The following is a 25069-nucleotide window of genomic DNA, read 5'->3' on the forward strand; positions in this document are numbered from 1 at the left end:
GATTTAGTTCGTATATTTAAAAGTTAAAAAGCTAATCCTTTTATTTTCTCGATTTAAAAATCTTAATCTAATTATTATTATTGCTACTAATTTCTATTAAAAACTCAACATGTTTATTCTTCGTCAATTATATTTCGGACTAAATTTCATAGTTTATCGATTTAATTATCCAAATCTATCACTTGAAAAGATCTACCAATTATGAATTTTAATTGACTAAATTATAAAACAAAATTATCGCAAGTGATATCCCTCCAAGAGACAACGATCTCATGTTAAAGCTCTAGTAAATGTTATATATAAAATTTTTTAAATATTAAAATTTCTAAAAAAAAATTGTAATTTTTTAAGATTTTTTGGATGATGATGTCTTGATAACATCATCGTATAACATGTGGCAGTATATGATTGGTTGACTATCCCAATAAACTAACTTTTAAAGGACTAGACTGTGAACATCTTATAACAAGACCAAAATGGGCTAAAAACACTTTAAGGACCAAAGTGGGAAAAGAAGTATACTTTAGGGACTAAAGTGTGCATTAAACCCAGAAAAACAAACTCGGGGAGTTCATTGGGAATACGGTTTTAAGGTACAACGGCTCCTTGGAAGAGAATCACTAATTTAAAAAAAATACCTTTTAAAATAGTAAAAATACAATTTTAATTTTCATCATGGGAGACGCACATGTTCATTGTGTTTTATCCAAAATATGTATTTCTTTTATAAATCTTAATATATATAAAAGTAGGAGTTTTAAAAAAATTTCTTTTCAGATTTTTGCTCAGCGATATCAACCTCCAGGCCGGTTATCACATGCCTTTTTCCTCTCCATCACCCCTTTCTTTCTTTCTTCTTCTCATTCACTACATACGTCTTATCTCTTTTCAGTTTGCAGATCTATTTTATGGGTATCTTTGTTGTCTTCACAAGTTGTGATAGACAAATGACGGTGCTTGTCGTTCGTTAAAACTCCATCGGCTACCAGCAGTTTTTCTTGGAAAGCGAATGGTTCTTCGTCAACTTCTTGATTTGTTTCTGTTTTGAGAGTATTTCAGAATTATAAATAATTTCACGTATAGATTTGGACCCATGTTATCTTAAGTTTTATATATTTAATAAGTCTTTGGTTTTAAAAATTTTTGTTTGCTCTTGTAACACTAGTCTTGTTTATGCATGTAATCTTAGTTTTACAAGTGATTTTAATGATAATTTTGTTTTCGTCCTCTCTAGTTTGGTGAATGCTTTTTTTTGTCGATTTTTTATCATAGCTTTGAGCCATCCGGGGTTGATTTCCTTGTGTTAAGTGCTTACAATCACTCCAGATTTATCGTGCTTGAATTATGACAAAGTCAATTGTCAACATGTCATAATGTTCTATTGATGCTAAATCTAAAGCCTTTGTTGTGTTGATTGAACTTGTCATTCACCATATACGACGAGTGTTTGTTATTATTTTCTCTCCGAATTATATGGTTACATTCATTAAATGAATTAATGAATTTACCTTTTAAAACAAAAATTCTTTTCATAATATTATTAAATTCATATTTAAAAATAATTATAATATTTAATTTAAAAAATAACTGTAAAAATTATACATTTAAATAATTACAACGATAATTACATATTTAAAAATAATTAAAATTTAAGTTAATACCCTTATTTTCCATGTTCATTGTGTTTTATCCAAAATATGATATTTTTATATAAATCTATAATCTATAATATATATATATAAGTCCTTTGACTGTTGTTTAAAAATTTTGGTGCGATTCATGCCACGTGTTACTTCATTACAGGTCCATATGTTAAACGCGTCATAAATTAACGTGGTTAGGATTGGTACCAAAATATCGAATGGATAGAAAGTACATGTACTAAAATGAATAAATTAAAACTAGAGGTGCCACATTGACAATTTCATTAAAAGTATAGGGGTAAAACTTGGCATTATCCCAATCCTTAGTTGCACCTCAGGTTCCCGGTTTCTCTGTTTATGCAAGATAAACCCGCCACGATTTATGTGATAAAAGCTTAGTATAAGCAGAAAAATTAAAATGTTATGAATAATATTGAGATAATCTAATAAATTATTTTCTGTGTATAAAAACATTTAAAATTTATTTATGAAAAAATAAAATGTCGAATTTAGATATGATGTTGTAAAATATAAAATTTAATGGGAGGATAAAAAGTAACTTCATTGAAAATTAATTTTTGAAAACCAAAAGCTAAATATTTTAATTTTTGGTTTGGGTTAAAATTCCAATTTAAAATCAATGTTTGATTTGGAAAGCTCCTTATTCATTAAATTTTTTGATTTAAAATCAAAATTTAAGATGAAAAATATATAAATAGTTGGGTTACTCAAAGTCCAACTCAGCTCGAAATGTGTAATTATTTTTTTGTTTAAGTCTGACCCAATTTAAGAAAAGTAAATCGGGTCCGACCCGGTCTATCCATATTTGATTTTTTTATATTAAGTTTCAAATTGTATTTTACCTCTTCTATTAAAAAATTGATAAATTAATCTTTACACATTAGATCAAAGAACAAACTAATATTTTTTATGAAAAAATCATCCATTTTTATTATTAAAAACTAGCATTGTTGACATAATAATTAATAACCAAACAATAACACGTGATGTGTAGGGACCAACTTTTAACACTAGAATAATTCATGTAATAACTTATTTTTTTAACAATTTTATTATAAGTTTTAATCATATCTGCTCTTCTTGACACAATGCCTCCCTCCTAAACCCATAAATAGGAAGATAATGTGCTTCAATGCACTTGAGTCCACGTCCTCCTATATTAACAATAATACACATACTAATCGAACAAGACTCAATCGATAATTTAGTTTTAAATTCGAGAAGTGGTTTAATTGTGATATTTCCTTCATCGGTTTAATGTTTCCTAATAATAAAGTAGGCAACGTATTTTTTTTTTAACAAGTTCCAAAACAACTAGAGCTTACCATTATCTTATATAACGTCTTGTACGTGATTTTGGAGTTCCACTATAAGGTTTAGGTTTACACGTGTTGATGGGTCGGGTTTAGATTGGATTTTTGTATGATATTAATATATTTTATGTTTGTTTAAATTTAATTTGGTCTGAAATATGGGTTTAAATTTTTGTCGAAACTTACTTATATTTGTAAATAGTTAACTCAATTTCATTTTAGACTCATTTATATTGTTTTTTAAAAAATAGAAAATATAATTATATTAATTCAATATTTAATAATTTTTATTTAAAATTTTATATGCAGATCATCTTAACATTTTTATGTGTTATAAATTATATAATATAAGACATTACAAACTTAAAAAACGGGCCAAGCTCAGGTTTGTTTGAGTCTTGAATATCAATTAAAATAAAATATATTAGCAAATTTCAATACGAACTCAATAAGATGGCGGATTTAAATTCTAATAATGCAAAAATCTATTAAATTATATATATATACATATAATTTTCAGTAAATGGAATGTGTGACTAAACTTGTCCATGGGTTGGACCAGCCGCTCGAAAAGTGAGAGTGTTTGAAGAAAAAAATAATGTCCGTTTAGAAAACGGGTCCGGCATTGAGTAAGATTTTTTTGTCTAGGCCCGGCTCGACCCAAAATTACAAAAAGAAAAAATATGTTGTTTTCCCACTATTTTACTGTTGTTTTCTCACTGTTTTGTTATTATTTCACTATTATGTTGCGACTATTTTATTATCATTGCTTAGAAATTTTATAACTCTTATTTTATTATTAATTTTGTTACTATTTTAGAGGTATTTACTTGTTAAGTTATACTTATTTTAACGTTATTTAAATATATTTTTTAAATTATTAGAAAATATTTATTTTAATATTTTTAAGTCTATTATATATATTTTAAAAATTATATAAACAAATTTAATATAAATAGATCAAATTGAGCTCATATTTTAATATTTTTATCTAAATTAAACTTATATAAAATTTTGAACTTATTTTTGAGCTATGGTAGTCGCGTGAATGATATCATAATTTTCAATGGTGTGGTATACAACAAGAAAGAAGATGAAAAGCAAGATTTCTCGAGATTTGCTTCAAAAACACATGCATGGTCGGCTGTTTTATTTGAAAACATATTTGTAAATTATTTTTTATTATAAGCGATTTAATTTTTTAAAACAAAATGATAAATATAGAAAACTTGAATTTGATTTAAATATTCAAGAATAAATAATAATTTAAATAATTTATTGATTTTTTTAATAATCGGATTATACGTTATTTTTGACACAATCTTTAAAATTACTAATAGTCCTTAGACCTATTTATGAGGTCAAGTTACCCGTCTAGGCTTGAAGGCCCGCACGTTAGGAGGGTTGGGCAAAAAAATTAGGCACGTTTAAAATATGGGCCAAGCTCAAGCTTGAACGTTCAAATTTCGAGCTCAACTCGGCCCATTTTAAGTTTATAATACTTTATATTATGTTATTTTTATATATTATGTAATTTAGAACACATTAAAAAAGTAAACCTATATTAAATATACAATACTATTCTAATATAAATATTAAAATAATCTTAAGATGACTATATAAAACTTTCAATAAATAAATAAAATAAAATAATTAAATATTAATATAATATAATATAAATATAAATATTTTAAAAAATTAAAAAATAATATGGGTGGGTCTAAAATGGGATTGGGTTAGTCTTTTGTAAATATAGACGGGTTTAGATAAAATTTTAGGCTTATATTTCGGGTAGGGCCGGGTTTGAGCAAGTATAAAGTATGTTAATATTATACTTAAGCTCAACCCATGAGCATTTCTAATAACCTCTCCCAACACTTAAATATGAGGATAATGCGCTTTAGCTCATTCAAACCCACGTCCTCTTACATTGACAACAATACTTATGCCAATCAAGTTAAGACTCAATAAATGTATAAAAATTAAAAATAAATCACTAATATTCAATAATTCTAAAATCAAAACCACACGTGAAAACAATAAAATAATAACGATATTTTAACTTTCAATCATAATATTTAATTAATATCCCGTAAATTACAATTATAAATATAAAATAAATTACTTAAAGTTGTGGGAAGTTGAGAAAGTTCAATTACAAAAATAGTCACTTTTGTTTTGCTCAGATTATATTTTAGTCACTTATATTTGAAATGTTATATTTTAGTCACTTACATTATCATTTTGTTACGAAGTGGTCAATTTACCGCTAAACTTTGTTATCATTTTGTTATAGTCCTACTTGGTAGTCTAAATGAGTTTTAAATGCCAACTTAGATGTCCAGTTGTTGGGATGAAAATAGGTTTTTAATTAAATAAATTTAATTTGGATTGTAACGTAAGACATCCAGTTGGCATTTAAAATCTATTTGGACTGCCACATAGGACTGCCGTTAGGGAGGTAATAGAATTTAACAGTAGAGTGACTACTTCGTAACAAAATGATAACGTAAGTGACAAAAACGTAACATTTCAAACATAAATAACTAAAATGTAATATGAAACAAACAAAATTACTATCTTTATAATTGACCTTATGATAATAATGGAAAGAAGAAAATAAGAAAATATTGTATGTTATGTTTTTGTTTTTGTTTTTATTTTCATGTAATTAATGTGTTATAAATATATAAATTTATATTTTAATAATTTATTTTGTGAATAACTTTAGGAGGATGTCATACGCTTTATTATTATTATTTTGGGGATTTTTTATTAGGTTAAAATTTGTCATTAGTCCCTATAATTTGTAAAAATTGTGAATTTCATTATTGTACTTTAACTTGGTCACTTTTAGTTTTTATTCAATCATTGCTAAACGATAACTGATAAATTTATTAAATTTTGTTATTTTTAAAATATGGTACATCAAATATGTTATTTTATGTGTAATACCATGCCGTTTATTATAGACTTTTTAGTAAAAAAAAAAAAAGAAGAAGAAGCAATTAAGCTCTTAACAAAATTTAGCACCCAATTGAGCCCTTAAAAATGAAAAATTAGTCTATCAAGCTCCTCCGTTAACATTGATCAAGTTTAATCGTTAAAAGTTGTTGATGTGGCTGACAATTAATCTAATGGTGACATGTAGCAACCACTTATACATCATCAAATGCCACATCAATAACTATTTTTTAAAAGTAAAAAAAATTCCTAAAAAGATATTTTAAATTTGAATTGCTTTTGACTCAAATTATTGCTTAATAAATATATATATTTTTATAAATAATTTTAATAAGTTTTCTATACTTTTTAAAATAATTATTAAAAATTACAATTAGGGTGAACCTAGACAACCATTTTCCAGGTTCAAGATTTGATTTCTTAATAGTTATTTTTAAAAGATATATTTATTTTTAGGATTCTTTATTTTTAAAATATATTTGTTGATGTGGTATAGTAACCACCACATGTCATCGTTCGATTGGTCAATCAACCGTTAGTAAAACTTAACAACCAAACTTGGTCAACGTTAACGAAGGGGCTTGATTGATTAATTTTTTTTATCTTTAAGGGCTCAATTAGGTGCTAAATTTGATGAGAGCTTAATTGATTTTTTTGATTTTTCAATGAGGGCTTTTTTTTACTCATAAACCTTATTTCTATATATTACTCACAAAAAGTCCAATTAATGGATTAATAACCATTGTCATTTACGTCAATATTGAAATTTCAAAATTTGAAATGTATAGGGATTTAGAATAATTTAATTGAAGAATATGAACCAAACCTACAAGTGTACACATACTACAAGATAGAGTTGTCCATGGGTTGGGCCCTAACAAAATTTTAGGCCCGAGCTCAGCTTGTATTAGTTTTTTTTATTTTATTTTTTATAGAAAAAATATATAATACACCAAATACACTAAAAATATTAAAATAAATGTTTCCCAACAAATTAAAAATAAATTAAAATAATCTTTATACTTAAAAAACATTAAGAAAAGTGAAACTTAACAAGCAAATGCCTCTAAAATAGTAGCAAAATTAACAATAAAACAAATGTTATACAATATCCAAATATTAACAACAATATAATAGCAATATAATAGTGAAATGGTGGTAAAACAGTGACAAAAAGTCGAAAAACATTAGCAAAAACAACAAAATTTTTTAAATGTGGGTTGGGTTGGGCCCGAGCCAAAAAACCTTACCCAAAACTCGATCCGTTTTCTAAACGAGCCTTGTTTTTTTACCCAAACCCATTTTTCGCGTCTATATTTTTATTTAAACCCTCCTATTTTTTAGACAGTCCAACCCATGGACAACTCTAGTATAAGATAAGTGATTAAATTTAACCAAACAGATTTAATTACTACTATTTGGGTCAAGATTAAAATTTTAAAATTCGAAGAGTACAAAGATTAAATCAACAATTTTCGCAAAATACAGGGACTAATAGCAAATTTAACCTTACTATTATTATTATTTTATTTTATATTTTAATTACTAATGTTTGAAATATTACATTTTCATCACTTACGTTAACATGTTGTAACATTTTAGTCACTAAGCCATTAATTGTCGTTAACGGTGTAACAATATGACGTGACACGTTAAATCCTTCAAACAAAAAATTTAGATTAAATTATACAATTGGTTCCTATATTTTTTTCGTTTGGAGCTAAAATTTAACCTAATTTTTTTGTTTGAAATGACTATTTAACGTGCCATGTTAGCTTACCATTACACTGTTAATGACAATTAACGCTCAGTGACTAAAATGTTACAATATGATAACATAAGTGTCGAAAATATAAAGTTACAAATATAAGTGACTAAAATATAACTCGAGACAAACAAAAGTGACTATTTTAAATTTTTCCTTTTATTTTTACAAAACAATTATGGTAAGTATGGTACAAAAATAGTAATAATATAAATTCTGGATAAGGCAGTCCCTCTATATTTAGCTTCCAAAAACTCTGTCAAAGAAAAAAAAGAGGAAACAGTTGAGAGCTTTCCAGGATCTTATCGTTTACAGACCAGAAAACCAGTTTTGATGGCAACAAATGATTATGAAAGTGTGTTGAAGATGTTGGAGGAAATAACAACAAATGCTCGACAAATCCAAGAGCAGTTATTGGATGAAATACTGAGAAAAAATGCTGAAACTGAGTATTTACAGGGATTCCTCCATGACCAAACCGACAAGCAACTCTTCAAAAAAAATGTACCCATTGTTACTTACGACCATATCAAGCCTTACATTGATCGTATTGCTAATGGGAAGGCATCATCTGATATACTTTTAGTTGAACCCCTCATTGGGTTCTCATTAAGGTATGGATTTTCTGTGATTTCCGTCTCTGTTTTTCCGTTGTGTTTTACCCTTTTTTTTTCTTTTTTTTTTCTATCATGTGTTTGATTAAATGCAGCTCCGGGACTTCGGGTGGGCAGCCAAAGCTGATACCTATCACGGCTGAAAGTGCTAACGTAACGGCGGCATTGGGTAACTTGCACCTATCTTTGATGATCAAGTAAGTATGATTTATGCACTGAAAGTGATAGATTAGTAGACATGGAACATAGCTAAGTTATTTCGGGTGCTTGTAAAGTTCATTGATTTCTTCTTGATGAATGAGATTAGAGACATGATTTTTTAAGAAGTTAGTTGTTTTCAATTAGACGAGTCGGGGAGTCGGTACAAGATAAAATTTTAGACTTATTTTCTATCTTCAAACCTAGTCTAAAAATAGACTAAAATTTTATCTAAACTTAGATTTAAATAAAATGCTAAACATTAAAATAAATATTTTTCAATAAATTAAAAATACAATAAAAAGTCTTATTTTAAAATAAGAATAAAATTAACAACAAAACAACAATTATACAAAATAAAAACAATAAAAATATAAAAGTAAAATGACAGTAAAAATAAAATTAAGCAAATTCGGGTTAAGTCAGGGCAAAAAATTTTACCCAATGCTAGACCTATTTAGAAAACGGACCTTATTTTTGTTAAAATTCATTTTTTAGTCTTATATTTTTATTTAAATCCTCTCATTTTTCGGATGAATCTTTAAGTCTAGACGAGTGCGCGGGTGATTATCAAGTCTATATCCAACTCACCCCTGAGTTTGAATAATATAGGTATCTTATATATGTTATGTTGGTGGCTTGAAATATTGGTGAGTTTGTCTCATCTTCAAAAGAAAATGAAAACAGGAGCCTGTGTAGTGTCTATATACGGTATAAAAAAAAAGTTTATGCGGGAAAAGCTCTCAAGTTCAGGCATAAAGTGATTTAACCCCAAATGAATTATGTAGCATCAATCGTTTTTGGTTTCCATCCTGTTAGATCTTCCTGATACATTGTTGCTGAAAGCCCCCCCCCCTCCTTTTGGTTACTGGCATAGGAACAGCTCTGAAGAGCTTTTACAACAGCAGAGTCCTAAAACTAACCACTTCGGTTTATCCATTTATAGGCACTTTGGTGACCTAAGCCAAGTTGGTAAAAGAATGGAACTTTTGTTTGCCAAACCAGACGTTGAAACGCCTTGTGGCCTCAAGGCAAGTGCAGTCACAACGAGAGCATTCAAGGAGAGTAGCTTTCAAGCCATTTTGCCCAAGCTTTACACTAGCCCTTATGAGACTATCTTCTGCTCGGACACCAAACAAAGCACGTACTGTCAGTTACTTTTTGGTTTAATACAACGTGATGAGGTCGTGGTGATTGGCTCAATCTTCGCAGCTACGGTTTTAAGAGGTATCAAGTTCATAGAAAATAACTGGCGAGAGCTATGCTCTAATATAAAAACAGGTAAAATAAGTGATTGGATCACCGACTCGGGATGCAGAAAAGCAGCATCATTGATCTTGAAGCCTAATCCCAAATTGGCTGACTTGCTAGAAGACATATGTAGTTGTAAATCATGGGAAGGAATAGTGAGAAAGCTATGGCCTAGAACAAAGTACATTGGTACCGTATGTACAGGTGCCATGCTACAATTTACTGCAGAACTTGAGTTCTATTGTGGTGGGCTACCATTAGTGTCAGGTTTTTATGCTTGCTCGGAAGGTGCCATCGCGATCAACTTAGAACCTCTATCTAAACCTTCAGATGTCTCTTACACAATCCTCCCCAATACGGTTTACTATGAATTCCTTCCGATCAAAGAAGACTGTGTTACAGATTCTCAAAACCAGGTTCAGTTACACACGTCTCGCCATAAAGATACCGAAACTGTTGATCTTGTAAACGTGAAGCCTGGTCAATGTTATGAAATTCTTGTCACATCTCCTACAGGTAACATTATCCTCAAAACTCTTAAATCAGAAGCCGAATTCATTCAAATGCCATGTCCTAACACATGATATAATGATCGAAACTTTTCAGGATTATATCGATATAGAGTCGGAGACATTATTAAGGTGACCGGTTTCCACAACAATACACCTCAGTTCCAATTTGTTGGGAGGCAAAACGTTGCTCTAGGCGTCGATATGGAAAGAACAAGTGAAGCAGACATCTTAAAGGCAGTGGCAGAAGCAAAGGCACTTCTCGAGCCGCTCGGACTCATCTTAACAGAATACACTAGCTACGGTGATACATCTTCAGCACCAGGTCACTATGTCATATTCTGGGAGATTAAGCCAAAAAAAGACAACAAGAAGAACGGTAAAGAACTTGACCCAAAGGTAATGGAACAATGTTGCTCTAAAATGGAAGATTCATTGCATTTTACATATAGAATGTATAGGAAGGAAAACATAATTGCAGCTTTGGAGATTAGGGTTGTTAAACAAGGAGCTTTTGAGGCATTACTGGATTACTTTGTGTCCAATGGAGCTTCTTTGAGCCAATACAAGACACCTATTTGCATCAAAACTAAGGAAGCTTTAAATATATTGGATTCAAGAGTTATAGCCAAGTTTTTCAGCCCAAGAACTCCTATACAAGACAACTAATCCTTGCAATGTTTTCCAGAGAAAATAAAAGAACTCATTTCTTCTTAATTTAGATTATGTCTTGTGACATTTTCTTCTTTAGTATTTAACTTCATTCTAGTGTTATTATTATTTTTAAATACCTTGCTTAAAAGAAAATTTTAATTTTGATTTTTAGTACTTGTATTTTTGTTTTCTTCAATGGAAAAGGCATAGAATCAATGCAATTGGTATTGTATTAGTATTGGTCATATTGATTTTTATGTTATTATATCTTATATGTGTAGTTACTTGAAACTCTTACAAGTTAGTATTGAATTTATATTAAGTATAACACGATACGATTATATAAAATATATAAAAGATACTTTATATACCACAAAAATATGTGGATATAGATTTGGATATGTCTATGGCGGATATTGAAGTTACTTTATATTGAAATTAGTATGCTCCAGTTACCATTCGCATCATGTTGATTACTTTATTTATGTTAAATTATAGAGTAAAAATTTGAAAATTAAAATAAAATTTAAGCAAGATTTTCATAACTAGACCGTAGTTGAATTGGCTAGGTTACTAATTCATACGGTTCGATTAAATAAATCATTAAAAATCACAAAAATAAAAACCCGGTTCAATTGATTTTTTTAACATTGTTTAATCGGTTTGTACCAGTTTGCAAGTCAATTGATCTGATACCTCTCTTTAGATACGCCGGTCGGTTTCTGGTCTAACAATCGGTTTGGTTCGGTTCAAACATCATAACTCTAAGTTTTTACACTTCGTAAATTTACAATTTCGTTCTACTTTTAATTTTGAAAATTTAATCCCTCTACTTATTAAATTTAAATCCGCTTTCAATTTATATATATATATCATATAATATTTTAATTGAATAAAAATAAAATTAACTATTTGAGATAATTAATAACATTTTAAAAATATAAAAATTATATTATATTAAAAATTAAAAATTTAAATTTAAATTTAAAAAGATAAAATGATAAAGAAAAAAGCATGAGGAAGATACATTGCGCTTCTGTTCACGTGCGGTCCAAAATAGATTTCAAAGTCAGATAAAAACCAAAACAGATAGGGTTTGCCAGGATCTAATCGTTTACAGACCAGAAAACCAGTTTTGATGGCAACAAATGATTATGAAAGTGGGTTGAAGATGTTGGAGGAACTAACAACAGATGCTCAACAAATCCAAGACCAGTTATTGGGTGAAATACTGAGTAAAAATGCTGAAACTGAGTATTTACAGGGATTCCTCCATGGCCAAACCGACAAGCAACTCTTTAAAAAAAATGTACCCATCGTTACTTACGAACATCTCAAGCCTTATATTGATCGGATAGCTAATGGGGAGGCATCATCTGATATACTTTTAGTTGAACCCCTCATTGGGTTCTCTTTAAGGCATGGATTTCTCTCTGTTTTCCATTGTGTTTCCCTTCTTCTTTCTTTCGTTTCTTTAATCCTAAGTCTATCATGTGTTTGATTAAATGCAGCTCTGGGACTTCGGGTGGGCTGCCGAAGCTGATACCTACCACGGCTGAAAGTGCTCACATAACGGCGACATTTAATAAGTTGTACCGGTCTTTGATGATAAAGTAAGTATAATTTGATTTATACACTGATAGCGTGATAGATTAGTAGATTGAAACATGCGACATTGCCATCTTATTCCAGCTTCTTGTAAAATTCATTGTTTACTTGTTGATGAATAAGTATAGGGTGTAATTGAACCAAATCCAAATATGGGCAAGCTTGAGTTAAATCAAATATCTATCTTAGCTAGGGGTTGGCTTGAGATATAACCATTAAACTAGTTTATCAATTTTTATATTCGAACTGGTATAAATTTGTACCTATTCAAGTTGGAGTTTAAGCTCGACTTGATAATTAAGCTTAGTCTTAATGATGTATAATTAAGCTCAACTTCAGCTCGATCGATAGCTTAATCTCCGCTAAATAATTATTGAACCAAGTTCAAGTGTTTTTCGAGTTAAACTTGAATAGCATGGTAGTATTAGTGTCTCATTTACACCCCTAAATGAGTCTAGAGAAATGATCCTTTCAAGGCCTTCTAAATATATGAAAATTTTATAAAAATTACTAGTATCCAATTTACACCCGAGTTTGAATAACACAAGTTTCTTAAGCTCTATTTATTTAACTGAAAATGGTTTTTGAAAAATATTTTCTGCATTTTTCCGTATTTATTTCATAGAAAACATTTTGACCAACTGAAAATAACTTGTAGGTCAACAAAAAATAAGCCATCTTTCTTGTAAAATGACTTAGAATTTTTTTAAATGTAAGTCATTTTTTTTTTAAATGTAAGTCATTTTACAGAAAGAATCTTTCTTGTAAAATGACTTAGAATTTTTTTAAATGTAAGTCATTTTACCGAAAGAACTACTTTATGAATGATTTTATTTTTATATAAAAATTAACCTAAGTCAAACTTAATAATATTATTATAATAATTTTTATTTTTATTTTAAAAATATTTAAAATTAATAAAATATTAATATAAAATATTATAATTTTCAATATTATTAAACATACATATTTAATTATCTATATCTAATCATATAAATTATTAATATAAATTATTATTTAAATAAATTATTTAATATTTCAATTTTATTTTAATAATAAATATTTATGATAATTTTAAATATATTAATAATAAATGTTTTATATTATAAAGGTTAAAATATGTCATAAGTCTATGTACTCTTCACAAATTTGGAATTTAGTCTCTGTAATTTTATTTTCAAAAATTTAGTCTTTTACTTTTCAAATTTGATAATCAAGTCCAATTGTTAACATCGTTAAATTTTTGTCAATTTTGTTTATGTCACATTTTTAAATAAAAATACTCGGAACTTTATAGTGAACATGAATTTAACAAAATATTTTTAATAATGGTAACAGTTGAACTTGAATTTTGATATCTAAAAGTAGGACTAACCCAAAAATAAAAGTATATGGACTAAAATTTAAATTTATGAAGAGTACAATAATTTATGACATATTTTAATTTAGTATAAAAATATGATTGTTTTAATTATATAAACATGAATATTTGTTTAAATAATGCTTAGCTTCATTTGTCCCTTACAACTCTAATCTCTCAATATGTACTCTCATATATGTAATATATATAATTTAAATTAAGTTTTAATTAAGGATTGTTTATTATTAAGTTTATATATGAAATTGATTATCAAATATTTTGATTGTTAAAAGGAAATTGCACTGTAATATTTTATAACAAATATATTTATGTCATGTTTGTTTTAAAAAAACAATGGAAAATATAAATTTATAAATATAAAATAAACTTAATTAAACAATTGAAATATAAGAAAATTTCAAATATATGTTTGTTTCATTGAAAACAACTTTTATAAAATATTTTTAGGAAATCTGTCGAACAACAAAAATATATTTTACACATATTCATTCGAACACCAAAAAATCATTTTTCAGAAGTTATTTTCAATAAATCAAATGGAGGCTTATGTTGGTGGCTTGAAGTATTGGTAACTTTGTCTCATGTTCAAAAGAAAAACGAAAACAGGAGACTGTTTAGTGTCTATATATGGTTGTTGGCTTTGGTTTAGGGCCTAATATATTGGCTGTTAGAATGCATACTGGTACAGTCACTAGTTATTTTCTTTCATTTTCTAGGTACAAAAGCTCTTTAATTTTCATAGATTTGTTGGTTGCTTATACATTGATGAACTTGACTTGAAGATATTTGTGAACTTGAAATTCATGCTTATGCATTTCATTCTCGTAACTTATATGGCAAATGAAATTCGAGTCCAGAATTTCTAAACGTAGCATAAATTGTTTTTGGTTTCCATCCTGCTGGATCTTCCTGAGACATTGTTGCTGAAAGCCCCTCTCGTTTTGGTTATTGGCATAGAAACAGCTCTGAAGAACCGAGTCCTAAAACTAACCACTTCGGTTTTATCCATTTACAGGCATTTTGGTGACATAAACCAAGCCGGTAAAAGAATGGAACTTATGTTTGCCAAACCAGATGTCGAAACTCCTTCTGGACTCAAAGCAAGTGCAGTCTCAACACGAGCATTCAAGGGGAGTAGCTTTAAAGCTATTTTACCCAAGCTTTACAGTAGCCCTTTTGAGACTATTTTTTGCCCGGACACCAAACAAAGCATGTACTGTCAAATACTTTTTGGTTTAATACAACGTGATGAGGTCGTCATGATTGGTTCAATATTTGCATCTACGGTTGTAAGAAGTATCAAGTTCTTAGAAAGTAACTGGAAAGAGCTATGCTCTAATATAAAAACCGGTCAAATAAGTGAATGGATCACTGACTCGGGTTGCAGAAATGCAGCATCATTGATGTTGAAGCCTAATCTAGAATTGGCTGACTTGATAGAAGACGTATGTAGTTGTAAATCATGGGAAGGAATAATCAGAAAGCTATGGCCTAAAACAAAGTACATTGGTACCGTATGTACGGGTGCCATGCTACAATATACTGCAGAACTTGAGTTCTATTGTGGTGGGCTACCATTAGTGTCAGGTTTTTATGCTTGCTCGGAAGGTGCCGTCGGGATCAACTTGGAACCTCTATGTAAACCTTCAGATGTCTCTTACACATTTCTCCCAAATACGGTTTACTATGAATTCCTTTCGATAAAAGAAGACTGTGTTACAGATTCTCAAAACCAGGTTCAGTTAAACGCCATGTCTCATCATGAAGATACCGGACCAGTTGATCTCGTAAACGTGAAGCTTGGTCAATGTTATGAAGTACTTGTCACATCTTCTATGGGTATGATTTCCTCAAACTCTTAAATCATAAGCCGAATTCATTCAAATGCCATGTCCTAACACATGATATAATGATCGAAACTTTTCAGGATTATATCGATATAGAGTCGGAGACATTATTAAGGTGACCGGTTTTCACAACAATACACCTCAGTTCCAATTTGTTGGGAGGCAAAACGTTGCTCTAGGCGTCGATATGGAAAGAACAAGTGAAGCAGACATCTTAAAGGCAGTGGCAGAAGCAAAGGCACTTCTCGATCCGCTTGGACTCATCTTAACAGAATACACTAGCTACGGTGATACATCTTCAACACCAGGTCACTATGTCATATTCTGGGAGATTAAGCCAAAAGAAGGCAACAACAACAACAAGAACGGCAAAGAACTTGACCCAAAGGTAATGGAACAATGTTGCTCTAAAATGGAAGATTCATTGCATTTTACATATAGAATGTATAGGAAGGAAAACATGATTGCAGCTTTGGAGATTAGGGTTGTTAAACAAGGAACTTTTGAGTCATTAATGGATTACTTTGTGACCAAAGGAGCTTCTTTGAGCCAATACAAGACACCTATTTGCATCAAATCTAAAGAAGCTTTAAATATATTGGATTCAAGAGTTATAGCCAAGTTTTTCAGCCCAAGAACTCCTATACAAGACAACTAATCCTTGCAATGTTTTCAAGAGAGAAAAAAACTCCTTTGTTGTTGTTAATTTAGGTTATGCCTTGTGACTTAATATTACTTTGTTTCCATTTTCCAATGTTATTTGTTTTAAGCCTCTAGCTTAAAGAACAATTTTATTGTTATTCTTATTAGTTGTACTTTTGTTTTCTTCAATGGAAAAAGGTAGAGAGTTGGTGCAAGAGGCATTGTATTAGTATCGGTATTGACCGTTTTGGTTAGTACATTCTTATATTTAGATTTGTTCATAGGTAAGATTATTTATCCAAGGTTGGCTCGAAATTTGAGAGAGTTTAGGCAAAAACGTTATGCCTAAAATGGGCTTGGGTAAAAACAAACTTATTTTCCATATGGGTCAAATTCAGATTTGAACATTTAAAACTTGATCCTAGCTTTGATTTGGCCCATTTTTTAAAAGTTTTTAATGTTTTATATTATGTGATTTATAACACATAAAAATTAAATTTGTAGTAATATATAATACTATTATATTGTAAATATTAAAAAATATTAAGATAATTATATATAAATTTTAATAAATAAAATATATAAATTTTAAATATTAAATCAAAATAATATAAATATATATATTTTAAAAATTTAAAAATAATATGGATGGGCTTAAATGGGCTTGTGATTGTCATTTGTAAAATTGATGAGCTTGGATAAAATATTAGGCCCATATTTCGAGTCAATCCGAGCTAGGGCAAGCATAAACTATATTAATATCATATAGTGGTCCAACTCGAACTTAACTCTGCTCATGAACACCTCTACTTATATCTATAATTTACTTGGAATCTTTACAAGATGGTCCTCGAATTTGTATTAAGCAAAATACAAATATATATATATATACACTAGGGTGTATAAGTTTATTATTTTAAATCATAATGTCAAATTTAATCTTTAATTTAATTCTTTTTAAAAGATTAAGTGAAAAAATTAACTTAAAAATTATCAAATTAACATGGCAAGTTTTAAATATTAGCTGTATCCTAGTAAGCCACATAAATTATCAAAACTATGTAATTAAAGTAAATCAACTTTAATTTCGTTAATTTCCATAGTATCAGTTTAATTCCTATTGATTTGCTACCGTTTTGATTCCTTTTGATTTCTTTCTCATAATTTAGGGTTTGAAAAAGCTTTCCTTGAAGCTTCTTCCCATAATTTTTCTTTCCTTTTCCTATGCATACTTATAGGTATATATATGCACCCATATATGACTTATCACACAAATCATCATATAATCATTCAATATGAAATCTCATAGATCTCTTAGCCTTTTCGTAGTGTTCATTATTTGTCTCCTCTCTTTCTCTGATGCCTATAGAAACTTCGTTGTTCTTGAATCGTCTGTTTTGCATGGACCAGCACAATCTCCCAATCATCATGGTTCAGTTGCTAGGCCAACCATGGCTCCTACATCACCACCTGTAGTTGAGCCTCCTAAACAATCATCTGTCTTACCTGGACCATCTCCATGGCCAGCACACTCTCCCAAGCATCATGGCCATGTTGCAGGACCAGCCTTGGCTCCATCATCTCCATCACCTCTAGCTGAACCTCCTAAACAATCATCCCCAGGGCCAGCATACTCTCCAAAGCATCATGGTCCGGTTGCAGGGCCAGTTTTGGCTCCTACATATCCACCACCACCACATGTAGCTGAACCTCCTAAACAATCATCTGCATCACCTGCACACTCTCCCAAGCATCATGCTCCAACATTGGCTCCTACAAATCCACCATCACCTCCCCCGAAACAATTATCTCCACCTCTACCGTCAACATCACCCCAAGATTCAACTCCATCCCCGGCCAGCGATCTCACGCCGGCTGTGCCACCTTCCAAGTCATTTGCAACTTCAACTTCTTCAAGTGTGATAGTGTTAGCAGCTAGTGTCTTATTGAGTATGGTATATAGTAGCTTTGTGGGTGTTTTTTAGAAATATTGAGTAGCTTAGTCAAATTATTCTTTCGATATTTGAAGTGTTTTAAAAGCAAATTCAAGTCATTATTATTATTTTGCATATTTATTTGTATTAATTTTAGGACTTAATTCTATTATATTATAATTTCCTTTTTAATTTTAATTTGTTAGTCTTGTATTCTCAAATAATATTATTTTATTATAAAAAATGCTTTATAATACTTTTTAAAGTAAAGATGTTTAAATTATTTTACATATAATACAGATAAGTTAATTTGAAAAGAAAGATATTATAAATTTTAAAATTTTAATTTTCATAAATAAAATTAGAATATTTTGAATTTTATAATTTAAAAATAATAATTTTCACATTTTTTCATATATTTTATACCATAGTTTTGTTTATTAATTTTACCTAAAATTTCAAATTAATACAATTTCTTTTCCAGTTCCTTTCAATTAAAATATACATAAACCTTCTTATGACCCAAAAAGAATTTTTTATACATGAGATTGGATTTTCTTGATCCTTCTTTATCAACCCTACTTATTTGCTAGAGGCAACTAAGTAATTATATCAAAATTTAATCCATTAATATTCATCTCAATTAGACTTGTTCAAAGGTCAGGCTACCCCTTTGAAATTTGAGAGGATTTTAACAAAAATATTATACCCGAAAATAGGCTTGGGCAAAAAAATTAAATCTACTTAAAATATAAGTCGAGCTCAAACTTAAATATTCAAGGTCTAGTCTAACTCATTTTAAGTTTATAATATTTTATATTATGTTATTTTTATATATTATGTAATTTAGAACACATTAAAAAATAAACCTATACAATGTAAATATTAAAATAATGTTAATACTATATAAAATTTATAATAAATAAGAAATGTATAAAATTATTAAATATCAAATAAAACAATATAAATATTTTTAAAAAATTTAAAAATAATATAAACGGTTCTAAAATAGGCTTAAATTAGTCTTTGACCCAAACCCAACCCAACTCAAACCATAAATACCTCAAATATGGACTACTCATGAAATATTATAATTTTTTTTTTATCTAAGCTAATCTCGGGCCATCCAAATTACCATTCATTAGAATAAAAAGTTATTAATAAATATTTTGTAATTAAATTCAAATAAAAATACTTTTATAATAGTAATTCAACCCAAGTACAAATTACATTATCCAGAGCCGATATGAATAAAGTCTACCGGCTCGTACCTTGAAAAAGTTTATTGAATAATATTCATGCCTAAATCACAAATACAAGATTGGAAAATTTAGTCATAGCCATGGCTATAAATAGATACAAAAATGGGTTGAAATGATTCAGAAGAATAGCCATCTCTTCCTTCTAGCCCTCTGCAACATAAACACAAAGTTACCAACATTATTATTATTTCGCAAGTTTAAAACTTCCGCTGTGCAAAGACTTCACAATAAGCCTATATCATCCTCATTGCTTTCATAATATTTAATCCCAACCGGAGAGTGAGTGTTGGGTATGAGTCTGCTATTGCTTAGAAGGTTTTTCATATATTTGAAGGATTATACTCTCGTGTTCAATACGTATTCAATACATATGTTGAACAAAGTCCATAATCTATTTGTATTGTTAAAAACTAACATGGTTGACAAAATAACCGACAGTGACATGTGGCATGCCATGTGTAACTCATACTGATGTATAAGGACTAGATTATATCAGTAAAAATAAATGGAATTTTTAATAAAAGCACCAGTTTACTCTTTGATTTAACATACAACGACTAATTTGTCCATTTTTTTAGTAAAGGGGGGTAAAATACAATCCGACTCCTAGTTCGAGCCCTCCATGATACTTTTACCATCAGAGCTGATTATAATTGCATTCAATACAAGACTACAACATAACATTTGTAAGTGAAAAAAGAAAATACAAACCTTTTGATTCCCAGTTTGTGATGGTATTACGATTGGTTGAGGAAGGACGCCATTATCGATGTTCTGAATGTACGGTCGCACCTTCTCCTCCAACATCTCATTTAACTAAACATCAAATATTGGTTATGATAGAAATACACACAAAAATAAGACATACTGAATCCATTATAGAAATAAAGGAAGCAGTCCCTAAGAGAAAATAAGTTTAAACGTATGTGTGTTATGATACTTGGACTTGGGTGGCACAAGTTTGATTAAATACCTTCTCTTGACGCCATTTGGTTTCCCATTGCGCATCTAAAAGTTTATCAGCAATTTCTCGTTGAGCATTAAGAAGAACAGTCATTTCATACAGTTTTGCTGGATCTTTAAGATCATCTTCGCTCCACGAAGATGCATTTAGGGGAAGGTCCAAATTCTGAAAGCACCACCAAAGTTTAATCCGATTATTGCCATTACAGTTTCTTTCTATGAAATATACAAATTATACAATATGACAGCTGAGGATACTAACACCCCAATTTTGTGGCCTTGGAGGAGGATCTAGTCTCATGACTTCGGCCTCCAACGCTTTCTTGGCCTTGTAATAAGGAACATTTTTCACTACAACAGGGTCATCCCTCGCACGAACAGGATCTAGGGTAATCAAGCCCTGTGAATGTTAAACTAGGTCACGTCATGAACTTTCCAAAGAAAGAAACCATATGATATGTTGCTCCGACTATTCAATTTCTTTAAGTACCCATGTGTGACATAACTATCCTACACATATGATCTTCCAAGGACTCATATTGTATTACAAAGTTGTCTTAGACATGTTACTAAAAAAAAAATGCCTATTAATACATGATCTTACTTCCTGCAAGTGCTCCCAGCCTGGATTTCTCTTTGCCACTACATCCCGTAGTTGGTCATACCGCATTGATTCCTAAATTCAATAGAAAATAAAGCAGTTACAAGAATGCTTTGATTAGATAATAATGAATGTCATTTATTGAGTAGTGAGGTTATACATACATACATGCATATATATTATCATGTAGACTAGATTTCTAACAAATATAGTTCACGTTCAATCTCTGAAATGCTATCCATTTATTGCCATGGATTCTTAGGATATCAATATGAAAAAAAGTGAGATCATAGACATCTATACCTTGTATTGCCACCAAATTTTCTGCTTCACATCATCATCATACTCGAATCCACCCACAATTTGAGGCAGGGTAAGCAACCAAAAAGCTGCAATGCTGGGGTCTTTCATGCTGTGAACAATGTGCTGAAATGGCAAGTTTGGCGAAGAGATATCAAATTAAAATAGAAGAAGTATATGACAAGGAATCATTTATGGACACTAATTCTAGTACCTTGAGTATTTTGATGGATCAAAGATATGGCGTGCATGGGAAAACAGAAATAGGACTCTTTTTGCATTCTAGTGAATTTAGATAATAACATATTCATTTTCAATTATTTGATGATACAAAATGTTCTCCATATTTTTCAACATTGAAAAGTACGTAATGGATAAGTTAGGATACTTGCCTCATATGGATAGTCCATCTTCCTTAAGATGTTATAGGCTTTCCATGGAGGTTCCATTATCTACAAAAAGCAAGCTAAATTTAAGGATGGGCAACTTTAGCATGAAACAAACAAGAAAACCCAAACAAAGCTACTAGAAGCACAACTAAAACAAGGTTGTCGAATGTTCTGGAAATATACAATCAATTAAAAAAGTTGACAAAGAAAAAAAAGAAAGAAACTAAGTTGTACTTAAACAAGTAGCCTTTTTTATTCAAGAAAATGTATATCATCAAACGTCCCATACGCTAAGAGTGATAGAAACAACTCACATCATCCGCAGAGATCCTGACTTGTATTTTGTGCTTGCATTCGGGACAGTGCATTACTCCCTACAAGCAACACATGTTTGAACAGAGGATCAAAGCTGAATATTGTCCAGTTAAGAAAATTCTCCAACAAAAGAAAGATAAGACTCACGCTTCCATCACAAGTTGGGCATTCTTTAGATGGCAACGGTGCATTAAGATCAATGGCAGATGGGAGGTGCACTAACTCTGCTCGATTATCAGCAATAGCATCTGCAACACATTCTGCGGTTGCCTTCTCCCCACTGTGAAGATTCAGAAATAGTCAAAATTTCACATTAAAAACAATCATAATTCACATAGCTAAACAAAGTCGGTTATTGAGAATGCGATTCAAATTTCAAACTATAAATAAGAAGACTATATAGTTACGACTTTATAGTAAGAACACAGTGGAGGTCGATTTACCTTCTCAAGGAATGAGTTTTCACTTGATAGAGCACTTTCCCTGATCCTTTGCACATAGTACACCGCAAAGCTTGCCATCCATTGCAAGTACGACAGTTCCTAAACTTGACAGACCAGTCTCATGTAAGAAAAGGTAAAGAAATAAATAGAAGACATGTATTCCTTTCAACAAAACTTGGTTCTTATTTTACTGTCCGATCTACTTCATGACATTGATAAATAATATGGTTAATGATGTGCCAAAAGTTCAGTGTTTCTTTAGTAACAGACAATTGAACATATGCCAGAAAGTATGAAACTTAAGTGTAGAAAATTTGTTTTATTTGTTTCTTTATTAGAAAAACGTAAAAGTTGAAGCCATTCACAAGTTCTACGAAATTTAATCAATGATGAGCAAATCCAGGATTTAACTTCTAAGGATATTGAAATGTACCTTTGACATATCACCTTCTTTCCTAGCTCTAAAGCAATATCATAGGTTCCCAAAGCAGCAATAGCCTGCGATGGACACATTTCAGTAAATCATGATTATTAATAGAGAACAGGTTTGGCTCCTCCTTCATTACTTTTTTGTCCATTATTACATGTTTAATCACGGTTCACAAGTTGACTTTCACATTTAATGAATGAAAAATAATGGACTGATCCTAACCTATAAAGAACATACCAACCACAAAATGATAAGGAAAACTTAGAACCCATTGGAGCAAAAGACATCAAATTTCAAGAAAAGCTCAAAAATTTAAAAGAACAGAAGCTACCCATTTCAGGAGATTACAATTATAACACAAAGAACATACCAGCCAACAAAAAAGGAAGTGAGAGTTAGAACCCATTAAAGCAAAAGACTTAAAACTTTCAACAAAAAACTCAAAAACTTAATAGACTTGAATCTACACATTACGGCAAAGTATATTTACGACAGAGAACATACTAACCAACAAAAAGGAAGAAAAACTTAGAACCCATTGGAGCAAACGACATGAAATTTCAAAAAAAGTTCAAAATTTTAGTAGACTTGAATCTACATATTACGGCAAAGTATAATTATAACAAAGAACATACGAACCAACAAAAAAGGAAGAAAAACTTGGAACCCACTGGAGGAAAAGAGTTAAAACTTTCAACAAAAGCTCAAAAATTCAATAGACTTGAAGATAAACATTACAGCAAAGCACAATTATAACAAAGAACATAGGAGCCAACAAAAAAGGAAGAAAAACTTAGAAACCATTGGAACAAAAGACTTAAACTTGACATAGATGAAAAACTTACAAAGATAGAAGTATGAGAAAGCTTGGAGATAAACTCGGGGATGCCAAACCCACGAGGAGCAGACCCAGCAATGTCAAAGGCAAGAGTGAAAGGAGAGAGCACTACTTTGATTGGGAACTCCAAAATGTCAATCACTTGTTGTCCATATCTAGTTGAGAAGAACTTGTACTGGGTATCTGCAAATTGCTTTACACTCTTTATAAGCTTCTCTGTTCCTCGGGACATGGCTATCAAAAGTGAAAGAGAAGTGGCAGGTGGGTTTTGGATAACGTCGAAGCTTTCAATTTTGTTTCATCTTTTCTATTGGGGTTTATAGAAGCTTTTGGATATGATTTATTCGATGATGGTGTAAGGAAGGACCCGTCGGGTTACCCGATGCATTCGTAGTACCCGAATTTTGAATTCTATTTTGGGTAAACTACACTCCAAGTCACTAAACTATTAGTAGGTTTACATTTTGGTCTCTTTACTTCAAAAAGTTACAAAATGACCATTGAACTATTCGAAATTATTCATTTAAATTATTGGACTGTTAAAATCGTTATTGCATAGCCTTCTTTTTTCACACCACTTGCACCAATCAAAAGCTCTCATTTCCATTCTCTTTTATAATTTAATTTTTTTTCATGAAACAGCTTTGAACGTAACAAATCTATGAATTAAAATCTAAACAAATTTTCTTTTCCGATCTTCAACATTGGCTGTTAGATCCACTTGAATCTAAGGTATGTTATTCTACTTATCGATGGTTATTGATCCACCATACTAATCGTGAAATCGTTGCTTGAAGCTTACTAGCCAGACTTTTTAAAAAAAAAATTAATAGCCCAATGACTTAAATAAAAACTTTTGAATGGTTCATTGACTGTTTTGTAATTTTTTAAAGTTAAATGATCAAAATATAAACTTATTAATAGTTTAGTGACATTGAGTGTAGTTTACCTTATACCCAAAACTCATAATTTTTTTCCAATTTAAGTGAGTTTAATTAAATTCAAAATCTAAGTCGAGAAACATTTCCAACACTATTTTTTTCATCCGCAAAACTTGAACTAAAACTTCTTACTATCAAATCTAACAACATTCAGATTCAAGGATCAATCTTAATCATTGAAAAATGAGACTTACAAATATAAATATATGTCTAACACAATATATACTAAATTTGTCACATTTT

At 30.0% G+C, this 25069-nt stretch overlaps 4 protein-coding genes across 4 annotated transcripts; 3 read left to right on the plus strand and 1 right to left on the minus strand.

Annotated features, from left to right (window-relative positions):
* Positions 1–7954: 7954 nt before the first annotated feature.
* LOC108470010 (indole-3-acetic acid-amido synthetase GH3.17-like) lies at positions 7955–11148 on the plus strand. Its single transcript, XM_017771184.2, has 4 exons — positions 7955–8320; positions 8416–8517; positions 9465–10285; positions 10376–11148. The coding sequence occupies exons 1-4, from the start codon at positions 8040–8042 to the stop codon at positions 10945–10947; spliced, it is 1776 nt and encodes a 591-aa protein (XP_017626673.1). The 5' UTR covers positions 7955–8039; the 3' UTR covers positions 10948–11148.
* A 770-nt stretch (positions 11149–11918) lies between these two features.
* LOC108470009 (indole-3-acetic acid-amido synthetase GH3.17-like) lies at positions 11919–16625 on the plus strand. The gene is made up of 4 exons (XM_017771183.2): positions 11919–12351; positions 12444–12545; positions 14937–15760; positions 15849–16625. The coding sequence occupies exons 1-4, from the start codon at positions 12071–12073 to the stop codon at positions 16424–16426; spliced, it is 1785 nt and encodes a 594-aa protein (XP_017626672.1). The 5' UTR covers positions 11919–12070; the 3' UTR covers positions 16427–16625.
* A 1080-nt stretch (positions 16626–17705) lies between these two features.
* Positions 17706–18395, plus strand: LOC108468555 (lysine-rich arabinogalactan protein 19-like). The gene has a single exon (XM_017769435.1). The coding sequence runs from the start codon at positions 17706–17708 to the stop codon at positions 18393–18395; it is 690 nt and encodes a 229-aa protein (XP_017624924.1).
* A 1116-nt stretch (positions 18396–19511) lies between these two features.
* On the minus strand, positions 19512–24222 carry LOC108467572 (uncharacterized). Its single transcript, XM_017768247.2, has 12 exons — positions 23893–24222; positions 23051–23115; positions 22618–22716; positions 22322–22454; positions 22174–22233; positions 21863–21922; positions 21474–21596; positions 21174–21245; positions 20832–20969; positions 20580–20735; positions 20318–20422; positions 19512–19756 (listed from the first exon to the last, which is right to left on the minus strand). Exons 1-12 carry the CDS (start codon positions 24115–24117, stop codon positions 19724–19726), a joined length of 1269 nt encoding a protein of 422 aa, XP_017623736.1. The 5' UTR covers positions 24118–24222; the 3' UTR covers positions 19512–19723.
* Between the last annotated feature and the right edge of the window lie 847 nt (positions 24223–25069).

This window comes from Gossypium arboreum, chromosome 8 (assembly GCF_025698485.1).
Source record: "Gossypium arboreum isolate Shixiya-1 chromosome 8, ASM2569848v2, whole genome shotgun sequence".
NCBI lineage: Eukaryota > Viridiplantae > Streptophyta > Magnoliopsida > Malvales > Malvaceae > Gossypium > Gossypium arboreum.

What these genes read in the sequence shown, in the direction of transcription:
- LOC108470009 (XM_017771183.2), top strand. Translation starts at nt 12,071, where the DNA reads ATGGCAACAAATGATTATGAAAGTGGGTTGAAGATGTTGGAGGAACTA. An exon ending in CTCATTGGGTTCTCTTTAAG is followed by an intron (nt 12,352 to 12,443) that starts GCATGGATTTCT and finishes GATTAAATGCAG; the next exon opens with CTCTGGGACTTCGGGTGGGC. An exon ending in ACTTGTCACATCTTCTATGG is followed by an intron (nt 15,761 to 15,848) that starts GTATGATTTCCT and finishes GAAACTTTTCAG; the next exon opens with GATTATATCGATATAGAGTC.
- LOC108467572 (XM_017768247.2), bottom strand. Translation starts at nt 24,117, where the DNA reads ATGTCCCGAGGAACAGAGAAGCTTATAAAGAGTGTAAAGCAATTTGCA. An exon ending in GCTGGGAGCACTTGCAGGAA is followed by an intron (nt 20,970 to 21,173) that starts GTAAGATCATGT and finishes TAACATTCACAG; the next exon opens with GGCTTGATTACCCTAGATCC. An exon ending in CACAAACTGGGAATCAAAAG is followed by an intron (nt 19,757 to 20,317) that starts GTTTGTATTTTC and finishes TTTATGTTGCAG; the next exon opens with AGGGCTAGAAGGAAGAGATG.
- LOC108468555 (XM_017769435.1), top strand. Translation starts at nt 17,706, where the DNA reads ATGAAATCTCATAGATCTCTTAGCCTTTTCGTAGTGTTCATTATTTGT.
- LOC108470010 (XM_017771184.2), top strand. Translation starts at nt 8,040, where the DNA reads ATGGCAACAAATGATTATGAAAGTGTGTTGAAGATGTTGGAGGAAATA. An exon ending in CACCTATCTTTGATGATCAA is followed by an intron (nt 8,518 to 9,464) that starts GTAAGTATGATT and finishes ATCCATTTATAG; the next exon opens with GCACTTTGGTGACCTAAGCC. An exon ending in TCTTGTCACATCTCCTACAG is followed by an intron (nt 10,286 to 10,375) that starts GTAACATTATCC and finishes GAAACTTTTCAG; the next exon opens with GATTATATCGATATAGAGTC.